We start from the raw sequence: 18,946 nt of genomic DNA, 5'->3' as shown, positions 1-18,946 counted from the left end.
CCTCGCCTGCAACATGTTTTGTTTCTTGTCAAATGCTAGTGTACCCCCTGGAAAGTTGATTTGGATGGAATTCCACACTTGTTTCACTTGAAGCCATTCATTAATTCAGTCAACATATGCTGGATACTCCATAAGAAGCTGTCTCTGGGAGAGTTAATACCATCTCATGGGGACACATGTCTTACTCTTCCCTTTTTCCTTTGACACTAAATTTATTTTGTGGTTTAATAATGTCCCTAAATTGAGCTTTATACTCCTGTGCTTTATACTCATTTAGCCCTCTCACCTTTCTTTAGGAGACAGGTTTATGGATTTGTTAGTTCTAATTTTTTTTCTTCTTTTGGGCAAAATATGTGTTGAAACCCAATTAATGGTAAAAAAAAATGTTTGAAGAGAACGTGTATGCTCACTTCTCAAGTAGCCATGTGGGAATCCTTAGAAAGACCCTGAATCTCTTATGTGGCAACTGAATATGTCTGTTCCTGGCATTATAATCCTTTGGTTATATGCACCTACTACTTTCAAATCATTCGCTAGGAATACTTGAGACATACTTTGAAAGCTATTCCCTAAGTAAGCCCATCACAAGATTTTTAAATATCACTTTTACCCTTACTCAGTGCAATTTATCATTAGAAATAGAGCACATTTTTTGATAAACAGAAACTGGAAAAGAGTCTCTCCCTATTGATGCCAGTGTGTTTCCAAGGGCACCAATTTCATTATGTAAGTTTGTGTATAGGACCACTCTCAGTCTATTTTAAAACTTTTATAATTCCAGCCAAGTCCTGGAAAATTGAAATCAGTATTTCCCTATGCCTGTGTATATCACTAATTAGTAATTATTCCTTGGAGACTGATTTTGTGATTTGGGAGTAGTCACTTCTTTGAGGCCCAGGTTTATTATCTATAGAAGGAGAGAGTTGGGTCATCAGGATTCCCTCTAGTTCTTAATTTCTTTGTTGGTATGATCTTAGAAATAAGCCTGATTGTCTTATCTTGGAACTTGGTCCTTGTGTATTAAGTGAGGGACTGGGGATGAGGTTGTGGAGGAGGTGGTGGAAACTGATGTGTTGTAGTAATGCAGTCATAAGATATCCTAAGAATAAGCTCCAGGACTGAGAGTCCAGGATAGAAGTCCAGTTTCTAAGCGAAGTGGGTCTAGCAGGAGTAGTCTAGGTCCAGATTGTAGAAAGACTAGGTTATTGAGTAAGCTGCCAAGACATGAACTCAGAGGCAGCAAAATGACCCATAAGCCCAGTTATAAGGTGAGGGCTGGGCTAACAGGAAAATAGGAGGACAGTGGATATGGTGCTGTGTCTTTTTCTGCCCGAGGGTGAGACTCGTTCTAAGAGCTGAGCCTGCAGTGGGAATAAGGTATGTACAGAAGCTGGAAATCAGAGCTTGACCTGGTTTGGGAACATTCTGGAGCATCTAAATTTGAAATAATAACCTTCAGGACAGCATTTCAGAGTGAGCTACTTGTAACAGCTTCCCAATAGTCAAATCCCTGTTTGTTAACAGGTGACCTAATTGCCATGTGTTCTTTTTCTTTCCTTAGCATTCGAAGGACCCAAGTCATTGATGATGAGTCAGATTACTTTGCTAGTGATTCTAACCAGTGGTTGTCCAAAATTGAGCGGGAGGCCATACAGAAGCGAGAGGAGGAGCTGAGAGAATTTCGACATGCCTCTCGGCTCTCTAAGAAGATCACCATTGATTTTGCAGGCAGGAAAATTGTGGAAGACGAAGATCCTCTAGCTGAATATCACAGCAAGTAAGTGGGCAAAACCAGAAAGGTCTGAGAGAATTGAGGGGTTTTAACTGTAAAGGATTTGCCCTCCCCCCAGCCCTACCCTTTAATGGGTTTGTTATTTTTATTAATTTTTAAAGTAATATATTCATTTGGAGTAGAAACATGGATGAGTAACTAAGAAAATTTTGAAAATGGGCAGTGAGGGTAACTTTTCCTATTAGATAACTACTGTGGTTTTATAAAAAGTTGTTTTTAAAGCAATGAGGTACAGTTTGGGCACAGGAATAGATAAATGAGATGAAATAGAATCCAGAAAAAACACCTGTATGTCTGCATTGTGTGTGTATAGGTGTATGTTTATAGTTACATAAAACTTTTCTGAACAGTAAGAAAAGGATTAAATAAATGAAGGGCCACCAGCTTTGAAAAAAACTCTGCATTAGATCTCTTACCTCAAAAAAAAAGTCTGTACTTCAAAGTATGCTGTGATAATAAGTTTGACTAAAGAGTTAAATGCAAGAGAATTCCCTAGTGGTCTAGTGGTTAGGACTCTAAGCTTTCACTGCTGGGAGTCCCAGTTTGACTCCTGGTCAGGGAACTAAGATCACATAAGCCCTATAGTGTCACTTCCCCCCACACCAAAAAAAAGTTGAATACAAAAGAAATAAAAAGGATCAGAAGGAAATAAAATAGAAATTTATAATATAGTTAATGTCTTGGTATAATAAAGCTCTTTCTAAGCAAGATACAAAACCCAAAAGTCAAAAAGACTAAGATATTTTAAATAATGTAAATAAGTACAAGACTGAGAGAAAGCATTTTAAAGTTTTAACAGTTCAAAAAAGCAATACTCATACTATATAAAGACCTGCAAATTAAAAAGATATATCTGATGGAAAAATGGGCAAAGGCTAAGAACAGATAATTTACAGGTGAGGAAATGAAAATAACCAATAAACATTTGAAAAGATGCTCAGCTTCTTATTAGGGAAATGCAAGCTTTGAAACATAATGTATCATTAAGTTGTCTGAAATTTAAAATTTATCATATTGTATAATCTGTGACCAATAATATGAATATGTTCTCTTACTGTGGAGGGAAATAGTAAAATGTTCAAGTCTCATCACCAAGCATGAACCCTAATAGAAACTCTAGGTTTTGGGGATAATGATGTGTCAGTGTAGGTTGATCAGTTGTGACAAATGTATTACTCCAGTGAGGGATAGTTGCTAATGGGAGAGGCTGTGTGTAGGGGTGGCGGGGGGCGGGGGCGGGGGGAGGATCAGGAGGTAAATGGGAAATCTCTGAATCTTCCGATCAGCTTTGCTTTGATCCTAAAGCTGCTCTAAAAGTAAAGTTTATTAAATAAAACCTGCATCATGGTCGGTTTCAGGTTATTAATATGAAGTCACTGAATATAGAGTTGAGAAAAGGTGAATGTTAACTCTAGCATAGCACTGAAAAGAAAGCGTGTGGATATCTTGTTCCACATGTTTTGGAAATGGCATACATATCTCTGTCTCTCCTCTCTCTCTCTTACACACACATGTGCACACACACACAGAACTGGATACAGGCGAACACAGTAATGCTCTACTCGACCCAGTCCTTGACCTTTCTCTTAGATTTGTGGCAGATCCATCATAGATTTTTCCTAAACAGGTTATTATCTCCTTAAGGCAAATTTTACCACTAACTTCAGTAAATTTGTTTTCAACTATTGCATGTATGATACACAGATATAAGGAAAAAATTATTTCTGGGTGATGGGTATAGGAGTTTTTCATTTTATATTAATTTGTGTTTTCTTGTTTTCCATAATATGCATGGATCGTTTTTATAACAAAAATCATTTTTATGTTCAATAAAAAGCAGTACAGCCTTTTAGAAGTAAAATTGGACACTATCTCAAAATTCAAATTGTGCATAGCTTTTGACTTTTTGACACTAGATACCAAGATGCTAGTTTCTTCGTCTGTTTCTTAACAACAACAACAAAAAATAGTTGCCATTCTGATACATAAAAAATGGTAGTTCACCATAATTTTTATTCACTTTTTCCCCCCTTTAGTCGTATGGGAGTAAGTGTGAGCATTCTAAAATGTATTGATAGCAATTTGTATTTTTTCTTCAATAGATTCTGGAGTTCTAGGTGTCCTTAACCAGTGTACTGTGTCTTAAATCTGTTTCCCTCCTTTAGATTTCACCATCCCTGTCCTATTTTAGACTCACTTCTTACCTCAAATTCTTGTACTTTTTGTTTTGTTTTATCTTAGCTTCATGTCTTTGTTTCTGCTCTTCCCTTGCTTTGGAAATCCTTCCTCCCAAGTTTGCCTTTCAAATATCTGCCTCCCCTTTGAACCTGATTGGTACAACACATGGGATGATAAGTAGCAACTACCATATGGATTGTATCTGTCTCATAGTAATAATTACATCCTCTCATGTTTAGTTTACCATTATTTTAGCTGTCTTAAACCTGCCACTTAGAGTCAAAGCTTCCTGAAGGCAGGAAAGCCCTGATCTCTTTCTCTTTTAAGGTGCCTTGTGTGTAAGAAGTTCCTAACAAATACCTCTTTAATTGTATTCAAGGTCAGGTTCAGCCTTCCCTGCTAGTAGAACCTTTTCATTATGTTGTCCTTTAGAATTACCATCATCCACAAAGGTTTGTCAAGCAGGGACATGGTAGTACAGCAGCAAGTAATGAGGAGCTGTAGAGCAGAGTAAGATACAGTTCCTGCAGGACCTGTGATCATTTACTAACCAAGAGGACTAGTTCCATAATCTTTAACTGAAATCATCACATTCTTTTATAGGTTGAGAGCCAAATATTCATAGCCAACACCATAGACAAAGGATAACATGGGGTATATTTGGTGACTGTTTAAATAGTAAGTGCTGCAGGACTTCAGAGAAAGGAATAAGTACTTTTGTGCTGTGTGGGTGGAGGGACTGCTTAGAAATTCTGAGCCATGAAGCCATGAAACAAGCATGGAGGAATGGGAAGGGACTGTTGAGCAGGCAGAAGAATAATTGAAGGTGTTGAGAAATAGTCTTCCCTAGACTGTTTCCAGGCAAGTTTTCTAATCTTGGCATTTTTAATAATGTTGTTAAAAAGATGAGTGATTATAATGTGCACTACCTATTTTCTTAGTGTTCTGAAACTTTTACTAACTCCTCTTCCTTAGGGTTCTTGGAGTGAAGAGAAAAGAAGGGGAAGTTAATAGGGGGAGCAGGGAAGGTCATCCATAGATCCCTCTTTGAATTTCAAATTCTGTTACTAGTGAAGAGTCTTGTGTGTGTGCCAACTAAGCATATTCTGAGCATAGGACATTGCCAATTATTGCATCCTTTGATTTGTTATCACAGACTAGATGAGGCAATACATGCCATTGCCAATGGAACCTTGAACCAACCAGTGACCAAATTGGATAGATCTTCTGAAGAGCCTTTGGGACTTCTGGTGAATCCCAACCTGTACCAGCCCCCTCCCCAGGTTAGTGGACCTTTGCTCTAACGGATGGTGAGAAAAGTTTGGGCCAGATATTTCTTCTTTCAAGTGTGCCTGTTTCATAGGCTGTAGACACCAATCTGCTCTCTTAATACTCCTACACATCTTATTCTCTGACCCAGTTTGTCCAAGTTTTTTTTTTTTGCAGCACTTGTGACAAGTTACCATTTGCGTATTACCCAAGAGAAGGTTTTGTTAAGTACGCTAGAAGTTTAAGGGCTTCCCAGGTGGCACTAGTGAAGAACCTGCCTATGGTCTCAGTGCAGAAGACCATAAGAGACGTGTGGGTTAGAAAGATTCCCTGGAAGAGGGCATGGCAATCCACTCCAGGATTTGTGCCTAGAAAATCCCATGAACAGAGAAGCCTGACAGGCTACAGACCGTGGGGTTGCAAAGAGTTGGATACGATTATAGCAACTTAGCCCACACACACGCATAGAGATTTAAAGAATACTCCCATGGTTCTTTTGTCAATGCTCTTTGTTTGTCTTTTATAGAATGTGGGTAGTCCCCTAGTGTTGTATTGTAAATTAATACATTAATTCACTTACTCATTGTTGTCATACATTTTGACATTAAGTACACTGAGCATCTAATGTGTATAATCCCAGAAGTACGTGATCAACCAGACACTGCTTCTGTCCTCAAAGAACTCATGGACTAGTAGTGGAAAAGATTACATAGGCAGTTTTAATATTGATAAAGATATAAATAAGTACAGTGGAAACCCAGAGGAGGGAATGGCAGTTGAGAGGAATAAAAGAGGCTTTTACAGGGAAGCTGGCATTCATTAAAAGTAAGTATCCAAGTAAATGGTGCTTGGGGATGGTGGGGAAAAAACAGTCCAGTCAGAATTAACCGTAGGAGCAAGGCACGGGAAACACACACACACACACAGCTGAACAGTGTAGGGGAGGACTGGGAGTGGTGGCCCTCTGCACAGTCAAAATGTGTGTTTAAGTTATAGTTGGCCCTCCATAAAGTAGTTCCACAGCCACAGTAGGTTCCACATCTACAACCAACTATGGGTCATGTAGTTCTGTAGTATTTATTATTGGAAAGAAAAACCCCACGTATAAGTGGACCCACATAGTTCAAACCTGTATCATTCAAGCATCAACTATATAGAGAATAGTGAATTTAGACTACAAATGTAGTATTCATAAAAGGAATTTTCATAGAAATAGAGTGGGGTTAAGTAGGTAGAGTCAGATCACTAGAGAGTTAAATGTTCAGCCAGAAAGTTTTCACATTTTTATTTCATAAATATGAATCATAGAATGTTCTTAAGCAGAGAGATGCAATCAGAGCAGTGCTTTAGACAGTTTAGCTGGAGATCCTCATGCAGCACTGTACTTACCCAGGTTCTTTGCTGAATGCCCGCATGCGTGCTCAGTTGTGTCCGACTTTTTGCAACCCCGTGGACTGTAGCATGCCAGGCTCCTCTGTCCTTGGGATTTTCCAGGCAAAAAATACTGGAACAGGTTGCCATTTCCTACTCCAGGGGATCTTCTCGACCTAGGGATGGAACCCGAGCCTCTTGCTACTGGTGCATTGCAGGTGGATTCTTTACCACTGTGCCACATGGGAAGCCCTTTTGCTAAGTGCTGTGAAATTAAAAGGTAAAAACCCTTGAGGTTTTTAAGGACTTCAAGTTTAATGGGAAGATGTGTTTGAATACAGAGAATTTCAGTTCCTTAAGATAATTGCTATAATAGACACATGTCATTAGGAAAGAGATCATAAACTCACAGGAGTCACAAAAGAAATGGTTTTGAGAAGAGACTTAAGGGATGAATAAGCAGACAGATTTGGGGAGGGACTTCTAGGTAGATGGTATAACATGTACAAAGGCTCTCAGCAGCTTGAAAGCACGGTAGGTTGGGAGACCCACAAGTAATTAAGTATTCTTAGAGATTAAACTGTACTATTAAGTGTATTAGTTTCCCAGGGCAGCTGTAACAAAAGACCACAACTAGTTGGCTTAAGACAACAGAACTTCATTCTCTCACAGTTCTCAACACTGAAATCAAAGTGTTGGCGGGCCCCCACTTCCTCCACATGTTCTGTGGGAGAATGCTTCGTTGCTTCTTTGAGGTTCTGGTGGCCTTAGGCATCCCTTAGTTTATAGCTGCATCATTCTACTCTCTGCCTCTGCCTTTATGTGGACTTCTTCCCTGTATGTCTTTGTCTCCAGGTATTCTATCCTTTTTTTCCTCTCTCCTTTTGTAAGAGAATCAGTCACTGGATTTGGGGTTCACCCTAATCCAGTATGACTCTATCTTATCTTGATTACATCTGTTGGCAAATAAGGTCAATTTCACAAGTTCTGGGAGGACATAAATTTGAGAGGGATGCTACTCATTCCAGTATAGTCAGTCAGTCAGTTCAGTCGCTCAGTCGTGTCCAACTCTTTGTGACCCCATGAATCACAGCACTGTAGGCCTCCCTGTCCATCACCAACTCCCAGAGTTCACTCAGACTCACGTGCATCGAGTCAGTGATGCCATCCAGCCATCTCATCCTCTGTCGTCCCCTTCTGCTCCTGCCCCCAATCCCTCCCAGCATCAGAGACTTTTCCAATGAGTCAACTCTTTGCATGAGGTGGCCAAAGTACTGGAGTTTTCAGCTTTAGCATCATTCCTTCCAAAGAAATCCCAGGGCTGATCTCCTTCAGAATGGACTGCTTGGATCTCCTTGCAGTCCAAGGGACTCTCAAGAGTCTTCTCCAACACCCAGTTCAAAAGCATCAATTCTTCGGCGCTCAGCTTTCTTCACAGTCCAACTCTCACATCCATTCATGACCACTGGAAAAACCGTAGTAGGTAACATCATATCATGAAAGCCCTTATGTCTCAAGAGTTTGGTTTTATTCTAAAGTAGACAGGGAAGACTGGGCTTCCCTGGTGGCTCAGATGATAAAGAATCCTCCTGCAATGCGGGAGACCTGGGTTCAATTGGGAAGCTCCCCTGAAGGGAGGGTAAGGCAACCCACTCCAGTATTCTTGCCTGGAAAATCCCCATGGACCAAGGAGCCTGGCTGGCTGCAATCCATGGGGTCGCAAAGAGCTGAACACGACTGAGTGACTAAGCACACACGCACAGACAGGGAAGAGTCTTTGAAGAATTTTAGCAGAAGAGTGGCATGACCTGCATGCCTGTGTAGAGAGTGGACTGGAGGGAAAAGTCAGACAGAAGCAGGGAAATTGCTAGGACAGTTATTGAGCTAGCATAGTGTGAAGACGATGAGGGCCCAGGTTAGTGTTACTCAGGCAGTAGAGAGTTATTTAGAGGTTAAAAATGGAGATGAGATGAGTTAGCAGACTCTAAAATAGTATTATTAAAAGACAAGGAAGATTAATTTAGAACAGTAGCTGTGGGGTAGAAAAACAGGTAATATGAATTAGAACTGTAATAGAGATAGAATCAGAGAATTTGGGCCTCAGGATTGTTCAAATACCAACATTCGTATGAAATCACTTATTTCCCCTGTAATGGATCAGTTGTGCTTCTGTGTTCCCACTTACGGACTTAAATCCCTATGTAGTCATTACTCATATCTGCCCTGTGTTTTGGACAGTTATTTAAGTGTCTGTCTTCTACTAGGATTTTAAGTTCCTTGAAAGCAAGAACCTTATCTTTTTTTGTATTTTATATGTCTTCCTACTTTATATGTTTTCACATATACTTCATTAAGTACTCAATAAATGTTTGTGGTTTTTTGTTTTTTTTTTTAGTTATGACACAATTAATTACAGTCATTTTATTACAGAAAGATTCTTAGAGATTCATTTAGTCCAACTCCATCATTTACAGTTGAGAAAACTGAAATCTTAGGGGTTAAATGATTGCCTTGAGCTTCTACCCTCCTAACATTTTTGTGTTTCCTATAAATTATTAAATGAAAGATTAATAAATTAATACAACTAACTGAGAACCTCATCATCCCAACAGAGCCCCTTTTTTTGGTAAATAAATTACAGAGCACTCAGTCTTCTTGCTCAGGAAGAAGTGTTAACCTTTGTCATTCTCTGACTGAACTACTGCCAAGACTCTTTAGCCTCCTATAATTATCCGTACCCTGTAATTTGGTATTCTTTTTACATGATGGGAGCCTTGTTTCAGTGTGCTCCATCCTCTCTTTTAGGGGACAAGTTGTTCATTGCAGTATAAGAGTATTAATAACTTCATACATCCAACAGTCAGAACCTCTGCCCCCTTGAAAGCATCTGTTTGGCTTTATCATGGTAACAGTTTGTGACCCAGTTCCTTAAGCATGTGAAGAACATGTGAACCAAAATGTTGAACCTTCATTTGGCTGATAGAACTGTATTTGGTAATTGTCCAGAATCCAGTATGGATCATTAATAAGTTTAAAGTGTTAATTTCAAATCAGTTATTTGGTCTGATAGTTGTGCTCTTGCTGAAATTAGGAAGCTATATTTGGAGAATTCAGCATTATCTAACTATCCTTCAAGATGGGACCATGTTATCATACCTGGGACTTCTACTGAATTTATACCTTCTCCACTTTTTTTGACTTTGTTTCAGACAAAGGTGGGGGTACATTTTTCTAAGAGAATGTTCCCAGCATGATTCATTATTATTAGAATTCATCTCATTTTGTATGCCTATTCCAGATTTTTCCCTTGTCAGACAAAATTATGTGTTTGATTTCTTTCTTGCATAGTGGATAGACCAGATGGGTGCAGCCTCACAGAAGAAAGCTTTCCATCCAGCAGGATCAGGACTAGAGTTCAGCTCATCTCGGCATCAGTTTCGAATCCAGGACCAAGAATTTCAGGAAGGCTTTGATGGCGGCTGGTGCCTCTCTATGCATCAGCCTTGGGCTTCTCTGCTTGTCCGAGGGATTAAAAGGTAAGGACAGAAGTGAATTTTGACAGTGAAAGATTTTATGTAAATTTGATTTAGCTTTATGGATTGGGACTCTTCTTCCCAGCCTAGCAATGATTTATAATACCCTTCAGCACATAGAACTTTAAGCAGTGTATTCATGCATGGTATGGACTTTTTTTTTTAACTGAATAGCTTAAAAGAAACTGAGTTTAGAAAGACGACAGGTCCTAGTCATAACAAAGAATTGAATGTAAGTCTTTTCTTCTTTGGAATGAAGTTTATTGAAAACTTCTCTTGCCTTGGCCTTTGTAATATAGCACTCAGCAACCTTAATGGTTTGATCCTATGGGAAATTCAGAGTTCTTATGCCTATTTATTAATTCTTAAAAGTCACTAGCCTAATTATGACTTTGTTTTTCTATCTATACATCTGTCTTTTAATATGAATAACCATATTGAGAAGCTGTTTTACCATAAATTCCTTTTCTAGAAAAAGTGGGGAGGAGTAGTGAGGATAGTAGAGGTATTGTAAAGTCGTTGTACATGTGAGTAATGGTGATAGCTTACTCTTCCATGGTTTCATATATTTTCTCTGAGTTCAGCTGTTCCCTTTGCTTTTGTAAATGTAAACAGAAAATTGATAAATACAGAAAATGAGCTAGAAAAAGAAAGATCATCTACAATTCCACTGCCTAGAAACAGCTATTTTATAATTTTTGAGTGTTTGTTTATATTCTTTATCCTTCGCAAATTGTTACATAGTGAGGTCATAATATGTATATATATGTTTATGGTTTTCTTCATTCACTTACTATTATATGTTCATTCTCCCTTGTTTTCCCAGTTTTATTGAGATATAATGGACATAAAACCTCATCAGGGTGTACAACATAATGATTACATATATATGTATATTTTGCAAAATGATTACCATGATATGTTTGTCTTAAATCCATCACCTTGCATAGTTACAAATTTTTTTGTTTCTTGTGATGAGAACTTTTAAGACCTACTCTCTTAGCAACTTTCAAATATGCAATATAATATTATTAACTATAGTCACTGTGCTGTAGATTACATCCCCAGGATTTATCTTATAATTAAAAGTTTGTACATTGTGACTGCCTTCACTCAGTCTATCACTGTATTTATGAGTTTGCTTTTTTCAGAATCTACATGTAAAGTAAGATCGTAAAATATTTATTTTTCTCTGTCTGACTTAGCATAATTCTTCAAGGTTGGTCCATATTGTGGCAAGTCCAAGACTTGGTTTTCTTTTATGGCTGAATAATCCTCATCCATCCATTGATGGACATTTACATTGTCTGCACGTCTTGGCCATTATAAATAATACTGCAGTGAGTGTGAGGATACAAATACGTATTTTTTCCTTCTTGTTTTATCTGTTAGAATTTTATATCCCTGGCAGTGTCCTAACTCATCACAATAATAATGCTTTATATTTAAATACAATTTTATACTTTTCAAAACAGTAGCTGTATTGAAGTAGCTTAGTCCAGTATTATTACAGTCTTAAACACTTAAGCAGCCAAAGGTAAAGTATTGGATTGACAAAAAAAATGTGTTCGGATTTTTCAAAACATGTTATGAAAAACCCGAATGAGGACTTCCCTGGTGGTCTAGTGGTTAAGAGTCTACCTTGCAATGCAAGGGACGGGGGTTCCATTGCTGGTTAGATCCCACATGCTGTGAGGCAACTAAGCCTGTGCACTGCAAACTGGAAAGCCCATGAGCCACGACTGAAGAAGCCTGGACACTCTAGAGCCTGTGCTGCAAAACAAGAGAAGCCCGCACACTGCAACTAGAGATAAGCCCACATGCTGCCATGTAGACCCTGTGCGCTGCACCAAAGATCCAGTGCAGCCAAAAAAAAAAAAAACCCCAAACAAACATTTTGACCAACTCAATAGCTTGCTCTGAATTGCAAAGCCTAGTCAGTGGCAGATAGGGGATCTAGAGTTCTGGTTTTCGAAGTGCTCTTTCCACTCTTACTTTGTAAGCTTCAGTCATTTCTCTGCTTTCTTGAAAGAAAATTATTATCAGAATTTAGGAGCAATCATTTCAACTTTAGTGTTTTTCATGGTTAGCTGTGATTTGCCTCCTTGCGAAGGTGCGTTACCATTTTTCTCCCTTCTTGAAAGTCCGGCTTTCCTGCTTTGTCTCCTAAATGTTCCATAATCCATGTACGTAGTGGCATTACAAGTCCATGTGAATCTGCTTCTGCTTTAGGGCACCTGGGCCCTCAGATGTCTGTTCTTCTCATTCCGCTCTCTGCAGTTGAGGTGTCTTCCTTTCCCAAAGTAGAATACGAAACAGCTTGCTTTTTGCTGAGGGAATCAGAATGTTTATATTGCTCTCATCCTATTTTGGATCTGTGTTATCCACATTTTCTCACTGAAAAGAACAGGATGAACAGCATCCAACCCACAGTCACTAATACCACAGAAACAAAGTGGGTGGTTCTGCCACATTTGTGAGACTATTTTCCCAATATCCCTTGGGATCGTTTGGAGTAGAGGGAAGAAATATATTGATACATTCTCCACTTACTGGGTATCTACCAGGTGCCTGGTACTCTTCCAATTCATCTATGTTAGAAAACTAAGGATAAGAGAATTTCTCTGTTTCCCATTATAAGACAAATATAATAGGGTTATATTATCAGGCTACTTTATTTTATCTTGTAGAAACTAAAGGAGGCACATCTTTTTGTAATCCTTAGAGAGTAGATAGCTGTAACATTCTCTTGATTGCATTTTGTTATTCCACTTAAAGATTCTTTCAAATTAGTTAACAGGTTGTTTAATTATCTACAAAGAATATAACCCTTTATAAAATACTTAGAAAATATAAATTAATGTGGTTGCAATTTAAAAATGATAGCATTTTTATCTAGTTAAACTCATTTTTAAATAGTAACTATGAAAGTACTGTTCTTGAGGAGTTATGTGTGGGTGGGAATTTTCCTGTCAGGTTAGAGAACAATGAACAAATCTTTTATGACTCAAAGGCAAGGATTTTAATTTTTGTGGTACAACTCAGATGCTTTGAAAACGGAAGATTTGGATCGTGGAGGTCCAAAGGCTGGTGAAAGCTTCATTTCTGAGTTACAGAGATAGGTAAAACATAGGAACTGAGAGAGATGATTTGTTCTAATGAAAGGGAAAACTAGGGAACAGGGTTCATATTCAAGTGAAAGGTATTATAGGAGAAATTTTTTTTTTCTACCAGAAATACCCCTCATGGTGAGATATCATCTGTAGATCTCTTGGCTCACCTGGATAATTTGCTGTATGTTAATGAGATCCTCCTGGAGAATGAAATAGCAACCCATTCCAGTATTCTTATCTGGAGAAACCACGGACAGAGGACCCTGATGGGCTGCAGCGCATAGGGTTGCAGAGTCGGACATGCCTGAGCAACTTAGCTCGAATGTGTGAGATCCTCTATGGGAGGAGGACTCTACAGTTATTAGCTAGATCATGGCAATAGTTTTTTAAGGCAGAAATGTCCATGTACCAGTCCTCCACATACTAGGAACCAAAGCATCACTATGTATTTTTAGTAGACACTAGCATTTAGATTCTTCCCACTAAATTTGTATTTGTTTAAGGGTGGAGGGAAGAAATTGGTACACCCCTCACAGAGGAAGACTTTGGATAGCAGCCACAGCAAAAAGACCCTCTCCTCAAGAAGTCTCAGAACTCCAGACTACTTATCTCCTCCTCCGTGGGAAAGGTAACAGGCACATACTCTTCTAATTTCAGTCTTACTTTGTGGAGAGAAGTCATTGACGTTCATCCTCTTTCACTTCCTTCTTCCTGTGTTTTTTTGGGGGGTTTTTTTGGCTGAAAGGGACTTTAAACTTTGTGTGTGTGTGTGGCAAATCATGGACAGCTATTCAAAGCATTAAGTCCCCAAACAAGACAAAGAAAAATCTCAGTTCCTAGCGCCAGGAATCAACCAACTAGTCTTAATTTTCTACATTTTTTGTTATTATGAGAGTAAAATAACTACTATAAATTCTGGGATCTTTAGATTGGGAAGAACAACCACAAATAAGACCTTTTTTCATTGGGAGTGATTCAAATAGACATCTGCAATCAGATTTGGACAGATCAAAGTTAGTTGACTTCAGCAGTGAGTTTTGAGAATCACTGCAAACACTCTCAGTTTATATCCTAAAAAATAAGATTTAAATTTCTGGCCGTTGGTTGTCTTGGTTTCCTTCCCTGATTCAATGCATGTAGTAATTTTGAAGGTAAAATGAAAGAATAATTACAGAACCACCTTTAAAAGTTAAATCAAGCTTTAGGAATCAGAAGTGCATGTTTCCTTAAAAAGAACTTTTTGTTTTGACTGGTATGATTGGGTTCCTTAAAATTTGTATTCTGACATTCTTATGTTTTTTACTACTTTTTTATAGTTGCTCTCTTGAAACCTCCAATTTCTGGAACCCAGCACTACCAAACTCTAGTCTGATCCAGTTGAGTATAGTGGAATTGATGTGTTTGAAGTGAAGTTGTGGGGTCCCTGAACTTTAGTGGTTTGAGGTTTACTTTCCTATAGCTTAGGATGTGGATAGTGGACTAAGCCAGTTAACCAACTTTTTTGTTAAAATTCAAAGTTATGATAGGTAACAAGCTTGATAGTTTTCCTTATGTCTACAAACAGATGAGAAAATGATTTATTCAGAATTGAAAACAGATTTGTGAGTTCCAGGGTCACAAAGAAGGAAATTTATATAATCCTTCTGTTACTCTTAATTTAGGTGTGGAATTTCCCAGTGACTATCCATCAGGCTGTCTTCTGGGCTGTGTGGACCTAATTGACTGCTTGTCTCAGAAGCAGTTTAAGGATCAGGTGAGTAAAGAATATTTCTTTTGGACAGATGCTTGATTTGCCAGGGTAGCTGTCCTGTAGATTCTTCAGCTCAGAGTATCCTGTATATGGTGAGCTAGAAACTGAATTCAGACATGTGAGGAGAATCTCCTAAGGAGGAAATACTGGAGAGAGAAAAGACCACAGCAGAAGGAAACAAACAAACAAAAACATAGTGATGATGCTTTGCTTCCTACTATGTGGAGGACTGGTACCTTTCTGCCTAAAAAGCTACTGCCACAATCTAATAAGTGTAGAATCCTTTTCCTTAATAAAGCTTTCCTGTTCTTGGGGAAGAAACTGTTCATTATTACTTGAATTATTTCAGTTAGATGGCGGGAATGGTAGATTTTGTTATATACTCTGAAACATTTGGTCCAGCCTAGAGAATTTCGTGAAAGACATGTATGTTTGAACTCTGATTGCCTGGACCATGCCATCTTTGGGTATGTGTTTATTTTTGTATATGCATCTTGTATGTATTTTGATTGCTAAAGATTTCCAGGTGGCTCAGTGGTAAAGAATGTGCCTGCCAATGCAGGAAATGCATGTTCAGTCCCTGGGTTGGCAAGATCCCCTGGAGAAGGAAATGGCAACCCATTCTAGTATTTTGCCTGAGAAATCCTCTGACAGAGGAGCCTGGGGTTGCCAAGTCAGACACGACTGAGCAGAAAGCACAGAGTACAGTTTTGAACAGCAGAGGGAGCTGAAGGACTTTAGCTTAATTGGAAAACTTTAGAAATTTAGAGCTTTATGTTAAGACTCAGACTAGCAGGAATCCAAAATAGGAAAGTCCCATCCTTAAAGAGTCTTACCTAAAAGTATGGTTTTCCTGTTTTTTGAAACAGTTACGTTATGCAGTAGGGGTTCCACCACTGTACTTAAGAATATGTTCTTCACCTTAATTTTTTTCAGTTAATTATTTGTTTTTCAGAAACTCTTAATTGCCTTTCATTATTAATTAAGTGTCTTCTTAGAAAAAAGAAGAAAAACCAATGACTTTCCTGGTGGTCCAGTGGCTGAGACTCCAAATTCGCAATGTGGAAAGCACGGGTTTGATCCCTGGTCAGGGAACTATACCCCACATGCCACAGCTAAGACCCAGGGCAGCCAAGTAAATTAAAAAAACAAAAAACTGTTCCCATCCGTCTCATTTTTTCTATTCCTTCCTCCCAGGCTTTAGCCAAGAGTTATTATCGCTCTAGTTTTCTGTATTTCAGTTTCTTGTGGATTGCCTCCTCAGCCCTTTTCTGATTACTTTGTGAGTATAATGCTTTCATTCGGTATGAATTTTGACTCCGGCCCTTTTGTTTCGCCCTTAGTACCTGATCTAGACCTAGGCAAAACTGCAGATGCATGAAGGCGGTTTGTTTTCCACACCCTTGTGCCTATCTTGGTTCTATCTATGGACATTTTGCCCATTTTTTCAGTGTCTTCTTTCCTCTCCTCTCCTCCCTTTTTCCTTTTTTTCATTCTAAAAATAATAATTGTAAAAATTCCTTTTGTTGATGTAGACTTTACAGTTTTAGAGATTGATGAAGAGCTTCATATCACTTGATAGATCATATTTCCTTTGTAGGATTGCTGCATTCTCAAAGAGAACACAGGAGCAGCTGGCCCTGTGTGTGGTAGGTTTTGGCCAGGGGCCTTCCTTTATTATCTCATTTGTTGATCAGGCAGACCACCACTTGATTCAAGGTCAAATGAATTCAGTTTCTAGGCAGTTAACCAATCTTATTTCTGCCACAAATTTGTGTTGAGAAGGGTAGGAGGCTGTGATCCTAGTCTGTAGAGTACCACAAGGTTTATAGAAATTAAAAACTCAGTTAACAGAATAAATCTTGTTGGTTTCTCAAGAATTTCTGTATTTCAGTCAGCATGGTACCCCTCCTTGAGCTTATTTTCTATCTTTTATCCTGAGGATGATGAGGGCAGCACCCAGAAGTACATGCTCCATGTGTTCCCAGCTGGAGGTCCTGGCAACTCTTTATGAATTTTCCTGATGTGTATGACATTAGAGTATCCCCAAATGCCAAAAGCCACGAGACTTCCATCAAACAGGAGCCCCATATCTGTTTTCCCTATGGTCAGCTTTGCTGTGGCTTTTCCCCATTGGTTTTTTTTTTTTTTTCCTTCTGTTTCTGAGCTCCAAAATCACTGCAGATGGTGACTGCAGCCATGAAATTAAAAGACGCTTACTCCTTGGAAGGAAAGTTATGACCAACCTAGATAGCATATTCAAAAGCAGAGACATTACTTTGCCAACAAAGGTTCATCTAGTCAAGGCTATGGTTTTTCCAGTGGTCATGTATGGATGTGAGAGTTGGACTGTGAAGAAGGCTGAGCGCCGAAGAATTGATGCTTTTGAACTGTGGTGTTGGAGAAGACTCTTGAGAGTCCCTTGGACTGCAAGGAGATCCAAGCAGTCCATTCTGAAGGAGATCAGCCCTGGGATTTCTTTGGAAGGAATGATGCTAAAGCTGAAACTCCAGTACTTTGGCCACCTCATGCGAAGAGTTGACTCATTGGAAAAGATGCTGGGAGGGATTGGGGGCAAGAGGAGAAGGGGACGACAGAGGATGAGATGGCTGGATGGCATCACTGACTCAATGGACGTGAGTCTGAATGAACTCCAGGAGTTGGTGATGGACATAGAGGCCTGGCGTGCTGCGATTCATGGGGTCGCAAAGAGTCGGACACGACTGAGCGACTGATCTGATCTGATCTGTTTCTGAGAGTAGCACATCAAAGTATCCAGAATTGATAATAGCTCTTCTAGGGGATTATTTATTGGATAAGGCCCTTACCACTTTGAAAGGTTGTAGCTTTGGCATTTGGCTGTCTTTTGGAAAATGTCCCAAGCACCTTTGGTCATCCACCTGTCTCTGTTTGAGTTAGGGTTCTGTGATGTAAGAATTGTGATTGCCTAGTCTGTTTTACTAACGTTATTCTCATTTTTTCAAGAATGAGTTGAGAGTTTAGGAATAATAACTCTAGACTAGCATTTCCCAAACCATTCTATGGCATAGGTGTTCTCTGGGGAAAAAGAGGGGAAGGAGTGAGGGGTTTCTGTGGATGCATAGAAAATTTATGCAGATTTGGAAAAATTTTTTGAATTTAATAAATTTGTTTGTTTAGTGCAGAATTTCTCAGAGCCCTTAATGTGCTAGTGTCCATTATGACTCTCTGAAGTAATTCTCTAATTTATTTGATCAATATAGTATACAGTGTTCTCATAGCTTTTTGACCACAACCCCACCCCCTGCCACCCCCCCCGTATTTACATACCAGTATCTTATGGTATATATAGTTAGCAAGTGCTGGTCTAAATACATTTGAGTTTTTTTTGGTCCTCATAGATCAGCTCACTGAGGGACAATAATCCAGGAAACAGTTTCTTGACCTTGTCTTCTTTCTGCATCTTCATGCTCATTCCTCATCACCAAGCTGAATTGCATTTTCTTTGAAAACCTGTGTAGACCTAGTAATTTTTATTTCAACCGAAACTAATCTCTTTTGTGACTTGGGACCATATTTTACTTCTGCATCTTGTTCCTAAATTTTTCCGTCCCCAAAGGAAGTCAGTAATTTACTTCCTGAGCTTTCATTCTTGGCCTTTCTTTGATAAGTTAAAGTACACTATTTTGGGCATAGTATGATTATTTAGTTCCTTAAAAGAAATAACAGAAAAGGTTTTATTGGTGGTTGTTTAAAATCAAGTGCACTACACTATAAAAATATGTGCTTATGTAGGAGAGTGTTTTGCTTATGTTCTCCTCTAGGAGTTTTATAGTTTCTGGTCTTACATTTAGATCTTTAATCCATTTTGAGTTTATTTTTGTGTATGGTGTTAGAAAGTGTTCTAGTTTCATTCTTTTCCTGGCTTCCCTGGTGGCTCAGAGGTTAAAGTGTCTGCCTC

General features: G+C 38.8%; 1 protein-coding gene across 6 annotated transcripts in view; it reads left to right on the top strand.

Annotated features, from left to right (window-relative positions):
* TRIP4 (thyroid hormone receptor interactor 4) overlaps positions 1-18,946 on the top strand; it is a 52,013-nt gene that overhangs the window by 11,529 nt on the left and 21,538 nt on the right. For 4 of the 6 annotated variants that reach the window (XR_003513091.1, XR_003513093.1, XR_003513094.1 and 1 more), the window contains exons 7-11: positions 1,562-1,777; positions 5,127-5,253; positions 9,959-10,146; positions 13,760-13,884; positions 14,918-16,655. Coding sequence is in view for 2 of the 6 variants with exons in the window: in XM_027553760.1 (XP_027409561.1) it covers positions 1,562-1,777; positions 5,127-5,253; positions 9,959-10,146; positions 13,760-13,884; positions 14,918-15,009 (748 nt within the window). In the remaining 4 variants the exon portion in view is untranslated. The remainder of the gene's footprint in view (positions 1-1,561; positions 1,778-5,126; positions 5,254-9,958; positions 10,147-13,759; positions 13,885-14,917; positions 16,656-18,946) is intronic. The other 2 variants (XM_027553760.1, XM_027553761.1) reach the window with 1 other exon arrangement.

This window comes from Bos indicus x Bos taurus, chromosome 10, assembly GCF_003369695.1.
Source record: "Bos indicus x Bos taurus breed Angus x Brahman F1 hybrid chromosome 10, Bos_hybrid_MaternalHap_v2.0, whole genome shotgun sequence".
NCBI lineage: Eukaryota > Metazoa > Chordata > Mammalia > Artiodactyla > Bovidae > Bos > Bos indicus x Bos taurus.
This window is presented reverse-complemented; position numbering and strand designations above follow the sequence as displayed.